The sequence below is a fragment of the Pseudophryne corroboree genome, chromosome 10 (assembly GCF_028390025.1).
Source record: "Pseudophryne corroboree isolate aPseCor3 chromosome 10, aPseCor3.hap2, whole genome shotgun sequence".
NCBI lineage: Eukaryota > Metazoa > Chordata > Amphibia > Anura > Myobatrachidae > Pseudophryne > Pseudophryne corroboree.
This window is the reverse complement of record NC_086453.1, coordinates 10,182,221-10,198,924: the sequence shown is the minus strand read 5'-3', so window position 1 is coordinate 10,198,924 and position 16,704 is coordinate 10,182,221. Positions and strand designations below refer to the sequence as shown.

At 50.5% G+C, this 16,704-nt stretch overlaps 1 protein-coding gene across 1 annotated transcript in view; it reads left to right on the top strand.

Moving 5' to 3' along the window:
- The window catches only part of SDHB (succinate dehydrogenase complex iron sulfur subunit B), a 33,395-nt gene extending 18,151 nt beyond the window's left edge, over window positions 1-15,244 (top strand). The window contains exons 6-8 of the mRNA XM_063942102.1: window positions 10,047-10,148; window positions 13,809-13,931; window positions 14,548-15,244. Of these exons, the coding sequence (XP_063798172.1) occupies window positions 10,047-10,148; window positions 13,809-13,931; window positions 14,548-14,625 (303 nt within the window). The 3' untranslated portion in view covers window positions 14,626-15,244. The remainder of the gene's footprint in view (window positions 1-10,046; window positions 10,149-13,808; window positions 13,932-14,547) is intronic.
- Window positions 15,245-16,704: the final 1,460 nt, after the last annotated feature.

The following is a 16,704-nucleotide window of genomic DNA, read 5'->3' as shown; positions in this document are numbered from 1 at the left end:
GCCGGTTCATTCCCAGATCCTATGTTAAGCATTGGCAATTCAAATTGACTCCGCTCGACAGGAGCGGTAAGACTCGGAAGTTACTCCGCCAGCTCTAACGGAGGAGTCTCAGCCTTTCCAAAGGTCCAACTTCACTTTGGGTACCAGGGTGTTAATTTAACTGGTCTTATAATTTAAACATTTCTGCTATGTTGCAGTCTGACAATTCTATGTCAAACCTCACAGCGCTAAATACGAGTGAGAAGGCCACATTACACCAGTAGTCCGATAGTGCGGGTTTTGACAACCATACATTGCTAATGACCAGTGAGTCAGTCTCTGAAATTTACAGAGACTAAGGAGCCTCTAACATCTAATCCGTCGTATTTACTAAACGACAGATCTTCAATGGGCTTCTTATTTAGGATATCTTACTAAGATTTAAGTCTATTTCCCCGTTTCCACACAGTGACATCTAAATTGGAGAATCCGCCATTGGTGAATTCGTCTGTGTCAAACCTTATAAAGACCCAAGATACATTTGAGTCACTAGGGCGCTCTATGTATGGAAACAATGACGATCACGTTATATTTATCGTTAATCACATCTGAGAAGCTGCTGAGTATCTCTGTACAGCTTCTGCTGCCGCCTGTTAGCTCGCTTCTCGATTTTCATCTTCGCTAGTTACAGCACGACAAGGCCAGAAGTTGTTTGGGGGAAAGTCTAATTTCACGCCATTGCCTCCTCCGGTATCAAGTCGGAAATACTCTGGTCCGGCGTTTAAAACCTTTAGACTTCAGTCTTTTCAAGGCTGTGGTACAAAAACAGTCACGCCTTGTAACGCCAGGGCGCTAAAGTCACAACAAGCCAGTGGCTTGACGGGCTCCCAGCCCATCTCGAATTTCCAATTGTGGGAGCGCGCCTTTACACGTTACATTTGCCGGGTTTCCAGACATCCACTCATGGATGTATCCGCTATTTAGGGTTAAAAGAAAGCTGTCTCCCGCCACTGCGATTTTTCAAGGCAGGACTGCCTCTATCGGACGACAAGAAGGCGTTTTGGCAGGTTGCCATTCAGTCTCTGCTGGATTCAGCAGTTTTTATTTCCAGGCCTGGTACACCAACAAAGTCAGGGTTATTATTCCCCTCTGTTTGTGGTACCGAAGCCGGAGGTCTCCGTCGCAGTCTCAATTAGTAAGTCACTTACTACAGATTGAAGATGGAATTTCTGCGGTCAGTATTTGCATATTTGGAGCCACAAAATTGAATAATTGCGCTTGATCTCCAGGATGCGTACTTGCACATTCCGGTTTGGTCACCTCATCACAGGTTCTTGCGTTTTGCAATACGCCACAACCATTAACAGTTTCAGGCTCTACCGTTTGGCCTCTTGTCAGCGCCTCGGGTATTCACCAAAGTGATGTTTGTGATGATAGCTCATCTCAGATCCCTGGCAGTGACAATCGTTCCATACTTAGACTATCTGCTCATAAGAGCTCCGTCTCAACAGATGCTCCTCCGACTTGCGCTGCTAACATACACCACGGTTGCAGTGTCAACTTTAAAAACAATCGCATCTAATTCCGTCTCAACGACTTCAATTCCTAGGTATGATTCCAGATACGGTAAATCAAAATTTACCTACTACACCAGAAAGTACAGATTATACGCCATCTGGTACAATTAGTGCTCAAGCCACGCACACTATCGGTACATTTGTGTATTCGCTTATTAGGAACAATGATGGGCTTTCGAAGTGCTTCAGTTCGGAGGTTTTCACTCGCGTCCATTTCAACAGCAGTGGTCGCCCTCACATAGGCAGATTCCCCACAGGGGGGCGAGGGTGTCGTTACTCTGGGCGAGAGTCTCAGAGGTTGGGGAGTTGTAGTTTAAAATGGTCAGCGACAGGCGGATCACGACAGATTGCTGTCTATAATGTCCTGGAACTCCGTGCAATTTACAATGCACTACATGCTTCGCTCTCAGACTGTCCCAAGTGCAGTCAGAAAATGCAACGGCAGTCGCATACACAACAACCAGGGAGGAACGAGAAGCCGCATGGCAATGCGGGAAGTAGCTCGAATCCTCAATTGCCCAGAATACCACAAGGTGATATTGTCGACTGGGTTCATTCCGGGAGTGGACAACTGCTAGACGGATGATCTCAGCCGTCGGGATTTTCATCCAGGAGACTGGGCATTAAATCCAGAGGTGTTTCACATGTTGGTCCACAGGTGGGGTTACCCTCAGGTGGACATGATGGCATCTCGCCACAATTACAAACGCCCCAGTATGTGTCCAGAACGACAGATCCAAGGGCAGTGGCGGTGGATGCTCTCACAATTGCGTGGTCGTACAGCCTCGTGTATCTGTTTCCACCGTTTTCCGCTGCTCTCTCAGTTGCTAAAACAGATCACAAGAGAGTCCGTCACAGTCATACTAGTGATGCCTCATTGGTCTCAGAGAGCTTGGTTCTCGAATCTCCGCGGACTACTCGCAGACGATCCTTGGCCGCTCATACTACGTCCAGACCTGTTACAACAGGGTCCGTTCTTTTACCCCTATTTAGCGCGCCTGCGTTTGACGGGGTGGTTGTTGAGACCGCCCTCTTAAGAAGAGAGGGCATTACAGTATCGGTTATACCAACCATGTTACGAGCTAGGAAGCCGGTTACGGCAGCTCATTATTACAGAATTTGGCGTGCCTACTGTATATAGGTTGGTGTGAAGCTCGGAAGTTTCCGACATCATCTTTCAAGTTATTCCGTATTCTGTTATTTTTACAGACGGGGTTGGATGGAGGACTGCGTTTATCTACACTGAAGGTGCAGGTATGTGTGTTGTCAATTTATTTTCAAAGACGATTGGCTCTATTGCCGTCGGTACACACTTTTCTGCAGGGTGTCCTCAGAGTACAGCCTCCATTTATTCCACCTACAGCGCCATAGGACTTGAATCTGGGTTCAGATTTCTTACAGTCTTCATATTTTGAACCCTTACAGCAAGTGGATATTAAGTTTCTCACTTGGAAAACGATTTTTCTTCTAGCCTTAGCTTTGGCAAGGCGTTTTTCAAATTTGGGTGCCTTGTCATGCAAGCCACCGTATTTGGTGTTTCCTGATGACAGAGCGGAACTTCGGACGAATCCCGATTTCTTACCAAAGATAGTGTCATCTTTTCACATCAATCAACCAATAGTGGTTCCTGTGTTGACAGCACATTCTAGAATTTTGAATGTGGTACGCGCATTACGCGTTTATATGTCCCGAACGTCTACGGTTCGTAATGCGGATACGTTGTTTGTTCTCTATGATGCTGCCAAGTGGGGTTGGCCAGCTTCTCAGCAGACCTTATCCAGATGGATAAAACTGACTATACGTCAGGCTTACCTTAAGGCTAGGTTACAGTCGCCTACATCAGTAATAGCTCATCCCACAGGTTCTGTGGGAACGTCATGGTCAGCTGGTCGTGGAGCTTCTACGACGCAGCTTGACCGTGCGGCTACATGGTCTTCAGTGCACACGTTTGTGCGCTTTTACAAGTTTGATACGTTTGCGGCATCAGCATCTAGCTTTGGCCGCCTCGTGTTACAGTTGTCAAACAGCTCTCCCGCCCACGGGGGAAGCTTTGGTACGTCCCAAGAGTACTCCAGTGACCCCTAGTGGATGAAAAAGAAAATAGGATTTTGGTACTTACCAGGTAAATCCTTTTCTTTGAATCCATAGGGGGCACTGGACGCCCACCCAGAGCAGTTTTACCTGGGTTGTATTAAGTTCAGGGGATCTTATGGTAACACATTTTCTCTGACGTCCTAGTGGATGCTGGGAACTCCGTAAGGACCATGGGGAATAGCGGCTCCGCAGGAGACTGGGCACAAAAAAGAAAGCTTTAGGACTACCTGGTGTGCACTGGCTCCTCCCCCTATGACCCTCCTCCAAGCCTCAGTTAGATTTTTGTGCCCGACCGAGCTGGGTGCAATCTAGGGGGCTCTCCTGAGCTTCTTAGAAAAAGTTAGTTTTAGGTTTTTTATTTTCAGTGAGACCTGCTGGCAACAGGCTCACTGCATCGAGGGACTAAGGGGAGAAGAAGCGAACCTGCCTGCTTGCAGCCAGCTTGGGCTTCTTAGGCTACTGGACACCATTAGCTCCAGAGGGACCGAACACAGGCCCAGCCTCGGAGTCCGGTCCCAGAGCCGCTTCGCCGGCCCCCTTACAGAGCCAGAAGCAAGAAGAGGTCCGGAAAATCGGCGGCAGAAGACATCAGTCTTCACTAAGGTAGCGCACAGCACTGCAGCTGTGCGCCATTGCTCCTCATGCACACCACACACTCCGGTCACTGATGGGTGCAGGGAGCTGGGGGGGGGCGCCCTGAGCAGCAATATAAACACCTTGGCTGGCAAAAATACATCACATATAACCCCCAGGGCTATATGGATGTATATTAACCCCTGCCAGATTCCAGAAAAAAGCGGGAGAAAAGTCCGCCGAGAAGGGGGCGGAGCCTATCTCCTCAGCACACTGGCGCCATTTTCCCTCACAGCTCCGTTGGAGGGAAGCTCCCTGGCTCTCCCCTGCAGTTAATACACTACAGAAAGGGTTAAAAAGAGAGGGGAGGCACAATTTAGGCGCAGTATACAAATATATGCAGCTATAAGGGAAAACACTTTTTTATAGGTGCTATCCCTGTGATATATGGCGCCCTGGTGTGTGCTGGCATACTCTCCCTCTGTCTCCCCAAAGGGCTTTGTGGGGTCCTGTCCTCTATCAGAGCATTCCCTGTGTGTGTGCTGTGTGTCGGTACGGCTGTATCGACAGGTATGTGGAGGATAATGAGGTGGAGGCGGAGCGAATGCCTGTAAATATGTTGTCACCCCCTGCGGGGTCGACACCGGGGTGGTTGAACTTATGGAAGGATTATGTCAAAGTGTCAACTCTTTACATAAAAGGTCGACGACACGGAACAGCCGGCTACTCAGCTTGTGCCTGTTCCAGCGTATCAAATGTCATGGGGGGCTTTAAAATCGCCCGCTACCTCAAATAACAGACACAGATGTCGACACGGATACTGACTCCAGTGTCGACATCGATGAGACTGGTGTACCCTCCAAATAGGTCCACCCGTTACAGGATTGAGGCAATGAAAAATGTATTACACATTTATGATTATACCCCAGGTACCACATAAAAGGGTATTGTGTTTGGTGAGAGAAAACTATTAGTAGTTTTTCCTGCATCTGAGAAATTAAATGAGGTGTGTGAGGAAGAGTGGTCTTCCCCCGGTAAGAAATTGATAATTTCTACAACGGTTATTGGCAGCGTACCCTTTCCCGCCAGAGGATAGGTCACGCGGGGAAACACCCCATAGGGTAGATACAGCGCTTACACGCTTATCAGAAAAGGTGGCACTACCGTCTCCGGATACGGCCGCCCTGAAGGAACCTGCTGATAGAAAGCAGGAGGTTACCCTATAAGATATGGTCACACACTAGGGCATTATATTGCGACCAGCCGTTGCTTCGGCATGGATGTGCAGTGCTCCCGCTGCGTGGTCAGATTCCCTGTCGGAAAATAACTATGGATAGGGACAATATTTTGCTGAAAATAGAGCATATAAAAGACGTGGTCTTATACATGCGTGATGCTCAGAGGGATATTTGCCGGCTGGCATCAAAAATAAGCGCTAGGTCCATTGCCGCCAGACGGGGGTTATGGACTTGACAATGGTCAGGCGATGCCGACTCGAATCGGCACATGGAAGTTGCCCTATAAGGGGGTAAAACTGTGTGGGGATAGTTTTTCAGACCTCGTTTCCACAGCTACTGCTGGGAAATCGATTTTTTTGCCACAGGCTACCCCACAACAAAGGAAAGCACCGTATCATCAAGTACAGTCCTTTCGGCCCCAGAAAAGCAAGAGGGCTAGAGGCTCATCCTTTCTGCCGAGAGGCAAAGGTAGAGGAAAAAAGCTGCAACACACAGCTAGTTCCCAAGAGCAGAAGTCCTCCCTGCGTCCGGTAGGTCCACAGCATAGTGCTGGGGCTGCTCAGGCGGACCCGGGTACGGTGGGGGCCCGTCTCAGATATTTCAGCGGACAGTGGGCTCTCTCACATGGATCCCTGGGTCCTTCAAGCAGTATCTCAGGGGTACAGGCTGGAGTTCGAGACGTTCTTCCCCCCGCCGTTTCCTAAAATCTGCCTTACCGGCACCTCCCTCTGCCAGGGAGACGGTGTTGGTGGATATTCAACACTATAATCACAACAAGTGATTGTCAAGGTACCCCTCCTTCAGCAAGGAAGGGGTTACTATTCCACAGTAGTTGTGGTACCGAAACGGTTCGGTGAAAACCATCTTGAAATTAAAATACTTAAACTTTTATATCAGAAGATTCAAGTTCAAGATGGAATCGCTCAGGGCGGTTATTACGAGCCTGGACGAGGGGGATTACAGGGTCTCCCTGGACATCAAGGATGCGTACCTGCATGTCCCCATTTACCCCCCTCACCAGGAGTACCTCAGATATGTGGTACAGGACTGTCACTATCAGTTCCAGACGCGGCCGTTGGAGTTGTCCACGGCACCGAAGGTCTTTACCTAGGTAATGGCCGAAGTGACGATACTCCTTCGCAAGAAGAAAGTTTTTATTTTCCCGTACTTGGACGATCTCCTGATAAAGGCGAGGTCCAAAGAACAGTTGGTAGTGGGGGTAGCAGAAGTGCTACAACAGCACGACTGGATTCTCAATATTCCAAAGTCACAGCTGGTCCCGACGACACGTCTTCTGTTCCTGGGAATGTTTCTGAACGCAGACCAGAAAAGAGTGTTTCTTTCAGTGGAAAAAGCCGAGGAATTGTCATCTCTAGTCAGAGACATCCTAAAACCAGGACAGGTGTCGGTACATCAATGCACACGAGTCCTGGGAAAAATGGTAGCTTCGTACGAAGCATAATTCCATTCGGAAGACTCCACGCAAGGACGTTCCAGTGGGACCTGTGGGACTAATGGTCCGGGTCCCATCTACAGATACAACAGCGGATAACCCTGTCAGCAAGAAACAGGGTGTCGCTGCTGTGGTGGCTGCAGAGGGCTCATCTACTAGAGGGCCGCAGATTCGGAATACAGGACTGGGTCCTGGTGACCACGGAGGCCAGCCTTCGGGGCTGGGGTGCAGTCACACAGGGAAGAAATTTCCAAGGAGATTTCGCTTCACATAAATATTCTGCAGCTAAGGGCCATTTACAATACCCTAAGCCAAGCAAGGCCCCTGCTTCAGAACCAGCCGGTACTGATCCAATCAGACGACATCACGGCGGTCGCCCATGTAAACAGACAGGGCGGCACAAGAAGCAGGATGGCGATGGCAGAAGCCACAAGGATTCTCCGATGGGCGACCTACACCCAGGAGAATGGGGACTTCATCCAGAAGTTTTCCAAATGCGGGTAAACCGTTGGTAATGACCACGGGTGGACATGATGGCGTCCCGCCTCAACAAGAAGTTGAAAAGATATGGCGCCAGGTCAAGGGACCCTCAGGCGATCGCTGGGGACGCTCTAGTGACACCATGGGTGTACCAGTCGGTTTATGTGTCTCCTCCTCTACCTCTCATACCCAAGGTACTGAGAATAATAAGAAGGCGAGGAGTGAAAACCATACTCTGGGTTCCGGATTGGCCATGAAGAGCTTGGTACCCGGAACTTCAAGAGATGCTGGCAGAGGACCCTTGGCCTCTGCCGCTCAGACAAGACCTGCTGCAGCAGGGACCCTGTCTGTTCCAAGACTTATCGCGGCTGCGTTTGACGGCATGGCGGTAGAACACCGGATCCTAAAGGAAACGGGTATTCCGAAGGAAGTCATCCCTACCCTGATCATAGCCAGGAAGGATGTCACCGCAAGACATTATCGCCGCGTTTGGCGAAGATTTGTTGCTTGGTGGGAGGCCATGAAGGCCCCGACGGAGGAATTTCAACTATGTCGATTCCTGCACTTCCTGCAAGCAGGGGTGACGTTTGGGCCTCAAATTGGGGTCCATCAAGGTCCAGATTTGGGCTCTGTCGAATTTCTTCCAGAAAGAACTGGCTTCACTGCCTGAAGTTCAGACTGGTTAAAGGAGTACTACATATTCAGCCTCCTTTTTGTGCCTCCTGTGGCACTTTTTGGATCTCAACGTGGTGTTGGATTTCCTAAAGTCGCATGGGTAGAGCCACTTAAAACCATGGAGCTAAAGTATCTCCCGTGGAAAGTGGTCATGCTGTTGGCCTTGGCCAGGCGTGTGTCAGAATTGGCGGCTTTGTCATGTAAAAGGCCTTATCTGATTTTCTATATGGATAGGGCAGAGTTGAGGACTCGTCCTCAGTTACTCCCGAAGGTGGTCTCAGGTTTTCACTTGAACCAACCTATTGTGGTGCCTGCGGCTACTGGGGACTTGGAGGATTCCAAGTTGCTGGACGTAGTCAGGGCCCTGAAAATTTTATTTTTCCAGGACGGCTAGAGTCAGGAAAACTGACTCGCTGTTTATCCTGATGGCACCCAACAAGCTGGGTGCTCCTGCTTCTAAGCAGTCTATTGCGCGCTGGATTTGTAGCACTATTCAGCTGGCGCTTTCTGCGGTAGGATTACCGCAGCCTAAATCAATAAAAGCCCATTCCACAAGGACGGTGGGCTCATCTTGGGCGGCTGCCCGAGGGGTCTCGGCTTTACAACTTTGCCGAGCAGCTACTTGGTCAGGGGCAAACACGTTTGCAAAATTCTATGAATTTGATACCCTGGCTGAGGAGGACCTGGAGTTCTCTCATTCGGTGCTGCAGAGTCATCCGCACTCTCCCGCCCGTTTGGGAGCTTTGGTATAATCCCCATGGTCCTTACGGAGTTCCCAGCATCCACTAGGACGTCAGAGAAAATAAGAATTTACTTACCGATAATTCTATTTCTCGTAGTCCGTAGTGGATGCTGGGCGCCCATCCCAAGTGCGGATTGTCTGCAATACTTGTACATAGTTATTGTTAACTAATCGGGTTCTTGTTGTGAGCCATCTATTTAGAGGCTCCTCTGTTATCATGCTGTTAACTGGGTTTCATATCACAAGTTGTACGGTGTGATTGGTGTGGCTGGTATGAGTCTTACCCGGGATTCAAAATCCTTCCTTATTGTGTACGCTCGTCCGGGCACAGTATCCTAACTGAGGCTTGGAGGAGGGTCATAGGGGGAGGAGCCAGTGCACACCAGGTAGTCCTAAAGCTTTCTTTTTTGTGCCCAGTCTCCTGCGGAGCCGCTATTCCCCATGGTCCTTACGGAGTTCCCAGCATCCACTACGGACTACGAGAAATAGAATTATCGGTAAGTAAATTCTTATTTTCACCGACTGGTTCAAATTATAAGGTTCTATCGGTTATGGTGTCAACTGTTTCGTTGTCAGTAACGTTATGTGTCAACTTTGTTGTTGTCCGTTATGTTATAGGAATTCTCCATTGTCAACCTCTCTATAGTTCCTGTTCGGCTCAGTAAAAAACACTGAGGTACTCGGGGATATGGAGGGGTGGAGAGTTCTAAATTTAAATATTCAGTGCCTTTGTTTCTGCTAAGCCGTCCATATCCCAAGAGTACTCCAGTGCCCCCTATGGATTCAAAGAAAAGGATTTACCTGGTAAGTACCAAAATCCTATTTTCCCTATACTAAGTATGTGAGGGACGATTCGTCTTTAGTTGTTTGCAGATCATATTCCATGTGACTACTATTCTTTATATAGCGCCACAAGGTTTCCGCAGCACCTAAAAAAACACAAACAAATTATCAAAAAGAGAAAACAGCGACTTACAGTGCAGGACAAGTACAGGGTATATAGACATTGCTGCATCAGGGGACAGGACACGGACATAAGCGGCAGGGTGGCAGAAACTGAAGACTAGGTGCCGATGTAAGGCGTAGAAGCTAGTCTTAGTAAGGAAAAGCACATGAGGGGAGAAGGGCCCTGCTTGTGAGAGCTTACATACTAAATAATGTTGTGCTTTATTGTAAGCATGTGATTTCCCCTCTCGTCCCTGAGCAATCCTCTGATCTGTTCTCTCTCTGTACAGGACGGGCTGTACGAGTGCATCCTGTGTGCCTGCTGCAGCACGAGTTGTCCCAGCTATTGGTGGAATGCAGACAAGTACCTCGGACCTGCGGTTCTCATGCAGGTAAGGAGCTTGTGGTCACATTCTAGCACAGTAACCTCTCCTGTAGCTGTCCCTGCTGCCTGGTCAGTGAGAGAGACGCTCGCTATACATGAGATATCCCTGCTGCCTGGTCAGTGAGAGCCGCTTGCTCTACATGAGGCGTCCTTGCTGCCTGGTCAGTGAGACGCTTGCTATACATGAGGTGTCCCTGCTGCCTGGTCAGTGAGACGCTCGCTATACATGAGACGTCCCTGCTGCCTGGTCAGTGAGAGAGACGCTCGCTATACACGAGATATCTCTGCTGCCTGGTCAGTGAGAGCCGCTCGCTATACATGAGGCGTCCTTGCTGCCTGGTCAGTGAGAGCCGCTCGCTATACATGAGGCGTCCTTGCTGCCTGGTCAGTGAGAGACGCTCGCTATACACGAGGTATCCCTGCTGCCTGGTCAGTGAGACGCTCGCTATACATGAGGTATCCCTGCTGCCTGGTCAGTGAGACGCTCGCTATACATGAGGCGTCCTTGCTGCCTGGTCAGTGAGAGATGCTCGCTATACATGAGGTATTCCTGCTGCCTGGTCAATGAGAGACGCTCGCTGTACACTAGACATCCCTGCTGCCTGGTCAGTGAGAGACGCTCGCTATACACGAGGTATCCCTGCTGCCTGGTCAGTGAGACGCTCGCTATACATGAGGTATCCCTGCTGCCTGGTCAGTGAGACGCTCGCTATACATGAGGCGTCCTTGCTGCCTGGTCAGTGAGAGATGCTCGCTATACATGAGGTATTCCTGCTGCCTGGTCAATGAGAGACGCTCGCTGTACACTAGACATCCCTGCTGCCTGGTCAGTGAGACGCTTGCTATACATGAGGCGTCCTTGCTGCCTGGTCAGAGAGACGCTCGCTATACACGAGGCGTCCTTGCTGCCTGGTCAGAGACGCTCGCTATACATGAGGTATCCGTGCTGCCTGGTCAGTGAGAGACGCTCGCTATACATGAGGTGTCCTTGCTGCCTGGTCAGTGAGAGACGCTCACTATACACGAGGTATCCCTGCTGCCTGGTCAGTGAGAGACGCTCGCTATACATGAGACGTCCCTGCTGCCTGGTCAGTGAGAGACGCTCGCTATACACGAGGCATCCCCTGCTGCCTGGTCAGGGAGAGACGCTCACTATACACGAGGTATCCCTGCTGCCTGGTCAGTGAGACGCTCGCTATACACGAGGTGTCCCTGCTGCCTGGTCAGTGAGACGCTCGCTATACACGAGGCATCCCCTGCTGCCTGGTCAGTGAGACGCTCGCTATACACGAGGTATCCCCTGCTGCCTGGTCAGAGAGACGCTCGCTATACACGAGGTATACCTGCTGCCTGGTCAGAGAGACGCTCGCTATACACGAGGTATACCTGCTGCCTGGTCAGAGAGACGCTCGCTATACACGAGGTATCCCTGCTGCCTGGTCAGTGAGACGCTCGCTATACACGAGGTATCCCCTGCTGCCTGGTCAGTGAGACGCTCGCTATACACGAGGTATCCCCTGCTGCCTGGTCAGAGAGACGCTCGCTATACACGAGGTATACCTGCTGCCTGGTCAGAGAGACGCTCGCTATACACGAGGTATCCCTGCTGCCTGGTCAGTGAGAGACGCTCGCTATACACAAGGTATCCCCTGCTGCCTGGTCAGTGAGACGCTCGCTATACACGAGGTATCCCCTGCTGCCTGGTCAGAGAGACGCTCGCTATACACGAGGTATCCCCTGCTGCCTGGTCAGTGAGACGCTCGCTATACACGAGGTATCCCTGCTGCCTGGTCAGAGAGACGCTCGCTATACATGAGACATCCCTGCTGCCTGGTCAGTGAGAGCCGCTCGCTATACATGAGGCATCCCCTGCTGCCTGGTCAGTGAGAGCCGCTCGCTATACATGAGGCATCCCCTGCTGCCTGGTCAGAGAGACGCTCGCTATACACGAGGTATCCCTGCTGCCTGGTCAGTGAGAGACGCTCGCTATACACGAGGTATCCCTGCTGCCTGGTCAGTGAGACGCTCGCTATACACGAGGTATCCCTGCTGCCTGGTCAGAGAGACGCTCGCTATACACGAGGTATCCCCTGCTGCCTGGTCAGAGAGACGCTCGCTATACACGAGGCATCCCCTGCTGCCTGGTCAGTGAGATGCTCGCTATACACGAGGTATCCCCTGCTGCCTGGTCAGTGAGACGCTCGCTATACACGAGGTATCCCCTGCTGCCTGGTCAGAGAGACGCTCGCTATACACGAGGCATCCCCTGCTGCCTGGTCAGTGAGAGACGCTCGCTATACACGAGGTATCCCTGCTGCCTGGTCAGAGAGACGCTCGCTATACACGAGGCATTCCTGCTGCCTGGTCAGAGAGACGCTCGCTATACACGAGGCATCCCCTGCTGCCTGGTCAGTGAGAGACGCTCGCTATACACGAGGCATCCCTTGCTGCCTGGTCAGTGAGACGCTCGCTATGCATGAGGTATCCCTGCTGCCTGGTCAGAGAGACGCTCGCTATACACGAGGCATCCCCTGCTGCCTGGTCAGTGAGACGCTCGCTATACACGAGGCATCCCCTGCTGCCTGGTCAGTGAGACGCTCGCTATACACGAGGCATCCCCTGCTGCCTGGTCAGTGAGACGCTCGCTATACACGAGGCATCCCCTGCTGCCTGGTCAGTGAGACGCTCGCTATACACGAGGCATCCCCTGCTGCCTGGTCAGTGAGAGACGCTCGCTATACACGAGGTATCCCTGCTGCCTGGTCAGTGAGACGCTCGCTATACACGAGGCATACCTGCTGCCTGGTCAGAGAGACGCTCGCTATACACGAGGCATCCCCTGCTGCCTGGTCAGAGAGACGCTCGCTATACACGAGGCATCCCCTGCTGCCTGGTCAGTGAGAGACGCTCGCTATACACGAGGCATCCCTTGCTGCCTGGTCAGTGAGACGCTCGCTATGCATGAGGTATCCCTGCTGCCTGGTCAGAGAGACGCTCGCTATACACGAGGCATCCCCTGCTGCCTGGTCAGTGAGACGCTCGCTATACACGAGGTATCCCCTGCTGCCTGGTCAGTGAGACGCTCGCTATACACGAGGCATCCCCTGCTGCCTGGTCAGTGAGACGCTCGCTATACACGAGGCATCCCCTGCTGCCTGGTCAGTGAGACGCTCGCTATACACGAGGCATCCCCTGCTGCCTGGTCAGTGAGAGACGCTCGCTATACACGAGGTATCCCTGCTGCCTGGTCAGTGAGAGACGCTCGCTATACACGAGGTATCCCTGCTGCCTGGTCAGTGAGACGCTCGCTATACACGAGGCATCCCCTGCTGCCTGGTCAGTGAGAGACGCTCGCTATACACGAGGCATCCCCTGCTGCCTGGTCAGTGAGAGACGCTCGCTATACACGAGGCATCCCCTGCTGCCTGGTCAGTGAGAGACGCTCGCTATACACGAGGCATCCCCTGCTGCCTGGTCAGTGAGAGACGCTCGCTATACACAATTCAGCCTGTTGTGCTGTAATTGTCAATTATAATGTGCTTTACCCAATACTAGTTTAATCAGATGACCTGTACCTGTGTAAGGGAGGTGGGGGTCTGTAATCATGTATCGGGGTATGGTGAGCGAGTATGTTGTCACTGATTCTCCTCCTTGCTGCGGGTTTCAGGCTTATCGCTGGATGATTGACTCTAGAGATGACTACACAGAGGAGCGATTGGCCAAGCTGCAGGACCCCTTCTCCTTGTACCGCTGCCACACCATCATGAACTGCACAAGGACGTGCCCCAAGGTGAGATCCGCTGTGTAATCTATGGAAAGGGGCGGGCTCATATAAATAGGGTTACGGTATCTGTAACTTTAGTCCGCGTGCAGCCCACCTACGACCTTACACATCCTGCCACGCTGCGGATACCACGAGCTCCCAGTGATTGGTTCTAGAGACCTTCAGCCATGTTGTAACCTTGTTTTCTGACTAAGCCAGTGAACCCAATGATTACCAGAGCTGTTGCGTAACATAATATCTAACACATTAAGTTCTCCATCCGGGATCCTGGCAGGAAAGGTGAACTTCTATAATGTAATGCAGAGTACCACCGATTGTCGTCCTCAGATAACCGAGCCAAAAGAGCCCACGTAGTATAACCCCTTTCTGGTGCCTGTTGTAAATATACAGCGTTATGGGGTGTATCCTCCGCCGCAGTATATATGGGGCACCAGTAAGAGGCAGTCGCCACTTAGCGTCGCATTACTGTACTGGTGACTACAGTTGCTGAATACGGGTGCAGTGGCGGTGGGTAGTACATGCTATTGCCCCCCAGTACAGGAAGTGCTGAGTTGTGTCCAGGTGTCGGCTAGGTTGACGTAACTGGAGGCTTGTAGCTGACACCATCTTTGTTCTTTTCTAGGGCTTAAATCCTGGCAAAGCTATTGCTGAAATCAAGAAAATGATGGCAACCTATAAGGAGAGAGCTGCCGCGGCATAACTGATCCCATCTCGCGTAGCGCTGGACTTTCCTGAACCCCGCCTATTGCGCTGATGGACACTGCAAGGCGTTTCTGAAGCCTCTTAATATGCTGCGCTTTAAGGATGTGAAGAAGTAATTGGATGAATTGTACACGTTTTAATATTTGCTTAATTAAAATGGTCAGTCTTCCGTTCTGTGCTGAGTGTTACCGCAACGGACACTGCCATACCTCGCTGAAGCCCGTATCGGATCTGAAATATGTTAATGCCTGTGTTTCTCCGCTAATTAATATATATATCTGGAATAACTATTAAAACGGTTTGCCAATTAAACAGAGAATTATTTGAATCCCATCTCAATAATACTGTGGTCGGTGCCTCCTGCCCTGTGTTGTATGATGGGTCACTGACATGTAGGAGGAGATGGCAGTCCCACCAGTGACCGGATGGCAGCAGAGAGTCCCTGACAATATGCTTGTCCCTTATCTGTTACCTAAGAGGCATGGAAAGTGCTTGCGGGGACAGCAGGGAGTACTGCGCTGCACTTTCCAACATCTCTGTAATGAAAACGTGAGGGGCCTGAATATCTGATTCTGCTTTCGTTACTCGAATAATAAAATTCTGCCTTTTTAGATGTTTCCTAGCGAGAGTTCTTCAGTATAAATATACATTTCTCTAACGTCCTTGAGGATGCTGGGACTCCGTAAGGACCATGGGGAATAGACGGGCTCCGCAGGAGATATGGCATTTTAAGAAAGCTTTGGATTCTGGGTGTGCACTGGCTCCTCCCTCTATGCCCCTCCTCCAGACCTCAGTTTTACACTGTGCCCAGAGCAAGATGGGTGCACTGCAGGGAGCTCCCCTGAGTTCTCTGCCTAGAAAGCATTTTTGTTTGGACTTTTTCTACATTTTTACAGGGAGCACTACTGGCAACAGGCTCCCTGCATCGAGGGACTGAGGAGAGAGGAGCAGACCTTCTTCATTAAGATAGGCTCTGCTTCCTAGGCTACTGGACACCATTAGCTCCAGAGGGGGTGAACAGAGGTTCTTCCTGGGCGTCCACCCCCGGAGCCGCGCCGCCGTTCTCCTCACAGAGCCAGAAGAAACGAAGTCAGAAGACGTCTCAGGCGGCAGAAGCCTTCAGAGCTTCACTGAGGTAACGCGCAGCTGTGCGTCATTGCTCCCATACACCTCACATACTCCGTTCACTGTAAGGGCGCAGGGGGGGCGCCCTCGGCAGCGATAGAACACCTCTCTTATGGCAAAAGACGATATACATGTACAGGTGGGCACTGTACATGTATATAAAAGAGCCCCCGCCATTTTTTAATAACTTTGAGCGGGACAGAAGCCCGCCGCCGAGGGGGCGGGGCTTCTTCCCTCAGCACTCACCAGTGCCATTTTCTCTCCACAGCACCGCTGAGAGGAAGCTCCCCGGACTCTCCCCTGCTTACACACGGTGAAGGGGTGTTTAAAAAAGAGGGGGGGGGGGGGGCACATAATTGGCGGATAACATATTATACAGCGCGGCTGGGGGAAAAACATTTTGTGTTGGTCTCCAGGGTCTATAACAACAAAGAATGAGACAGCGCTGTCCACTTAAGTTTGTGAGATTCAAATTTATCTTTTTTTTTAAAAAAATACATATACACAAAATGATAAAAAATATATATAAATATAAAAATACATAAATACATACGACAAAGATACCGGCCAGTATCACATATTAATTAAATATAATCCAACAATATGCTAAATTTTATTAATTGAAAATCATACTAACAAATGGATAATATATATCTCTGAACTTAATATTGGTGAATGCTACAATGACAGTCCCGATAATTAGGCACAATGGTTTGTTCACTTCAATGAACAAGTATGACTTTCCTTCTCCAAATAGCCTTTCAGTCATCCGAATCAGGCAGGGTTAGTATTGTTATACAACTGCACACACTTCTGGAAGGAGCACACTTTTGAAATATTGTCCCGTAAAATCAAACAGCCGATTATCAGTGACGGAAGCAAGGTTAGTAGATTAGCTTAGCCCCCTCTTTTTTTATAAAACATTGATCCAGGATTAGAGCACATATAGCCA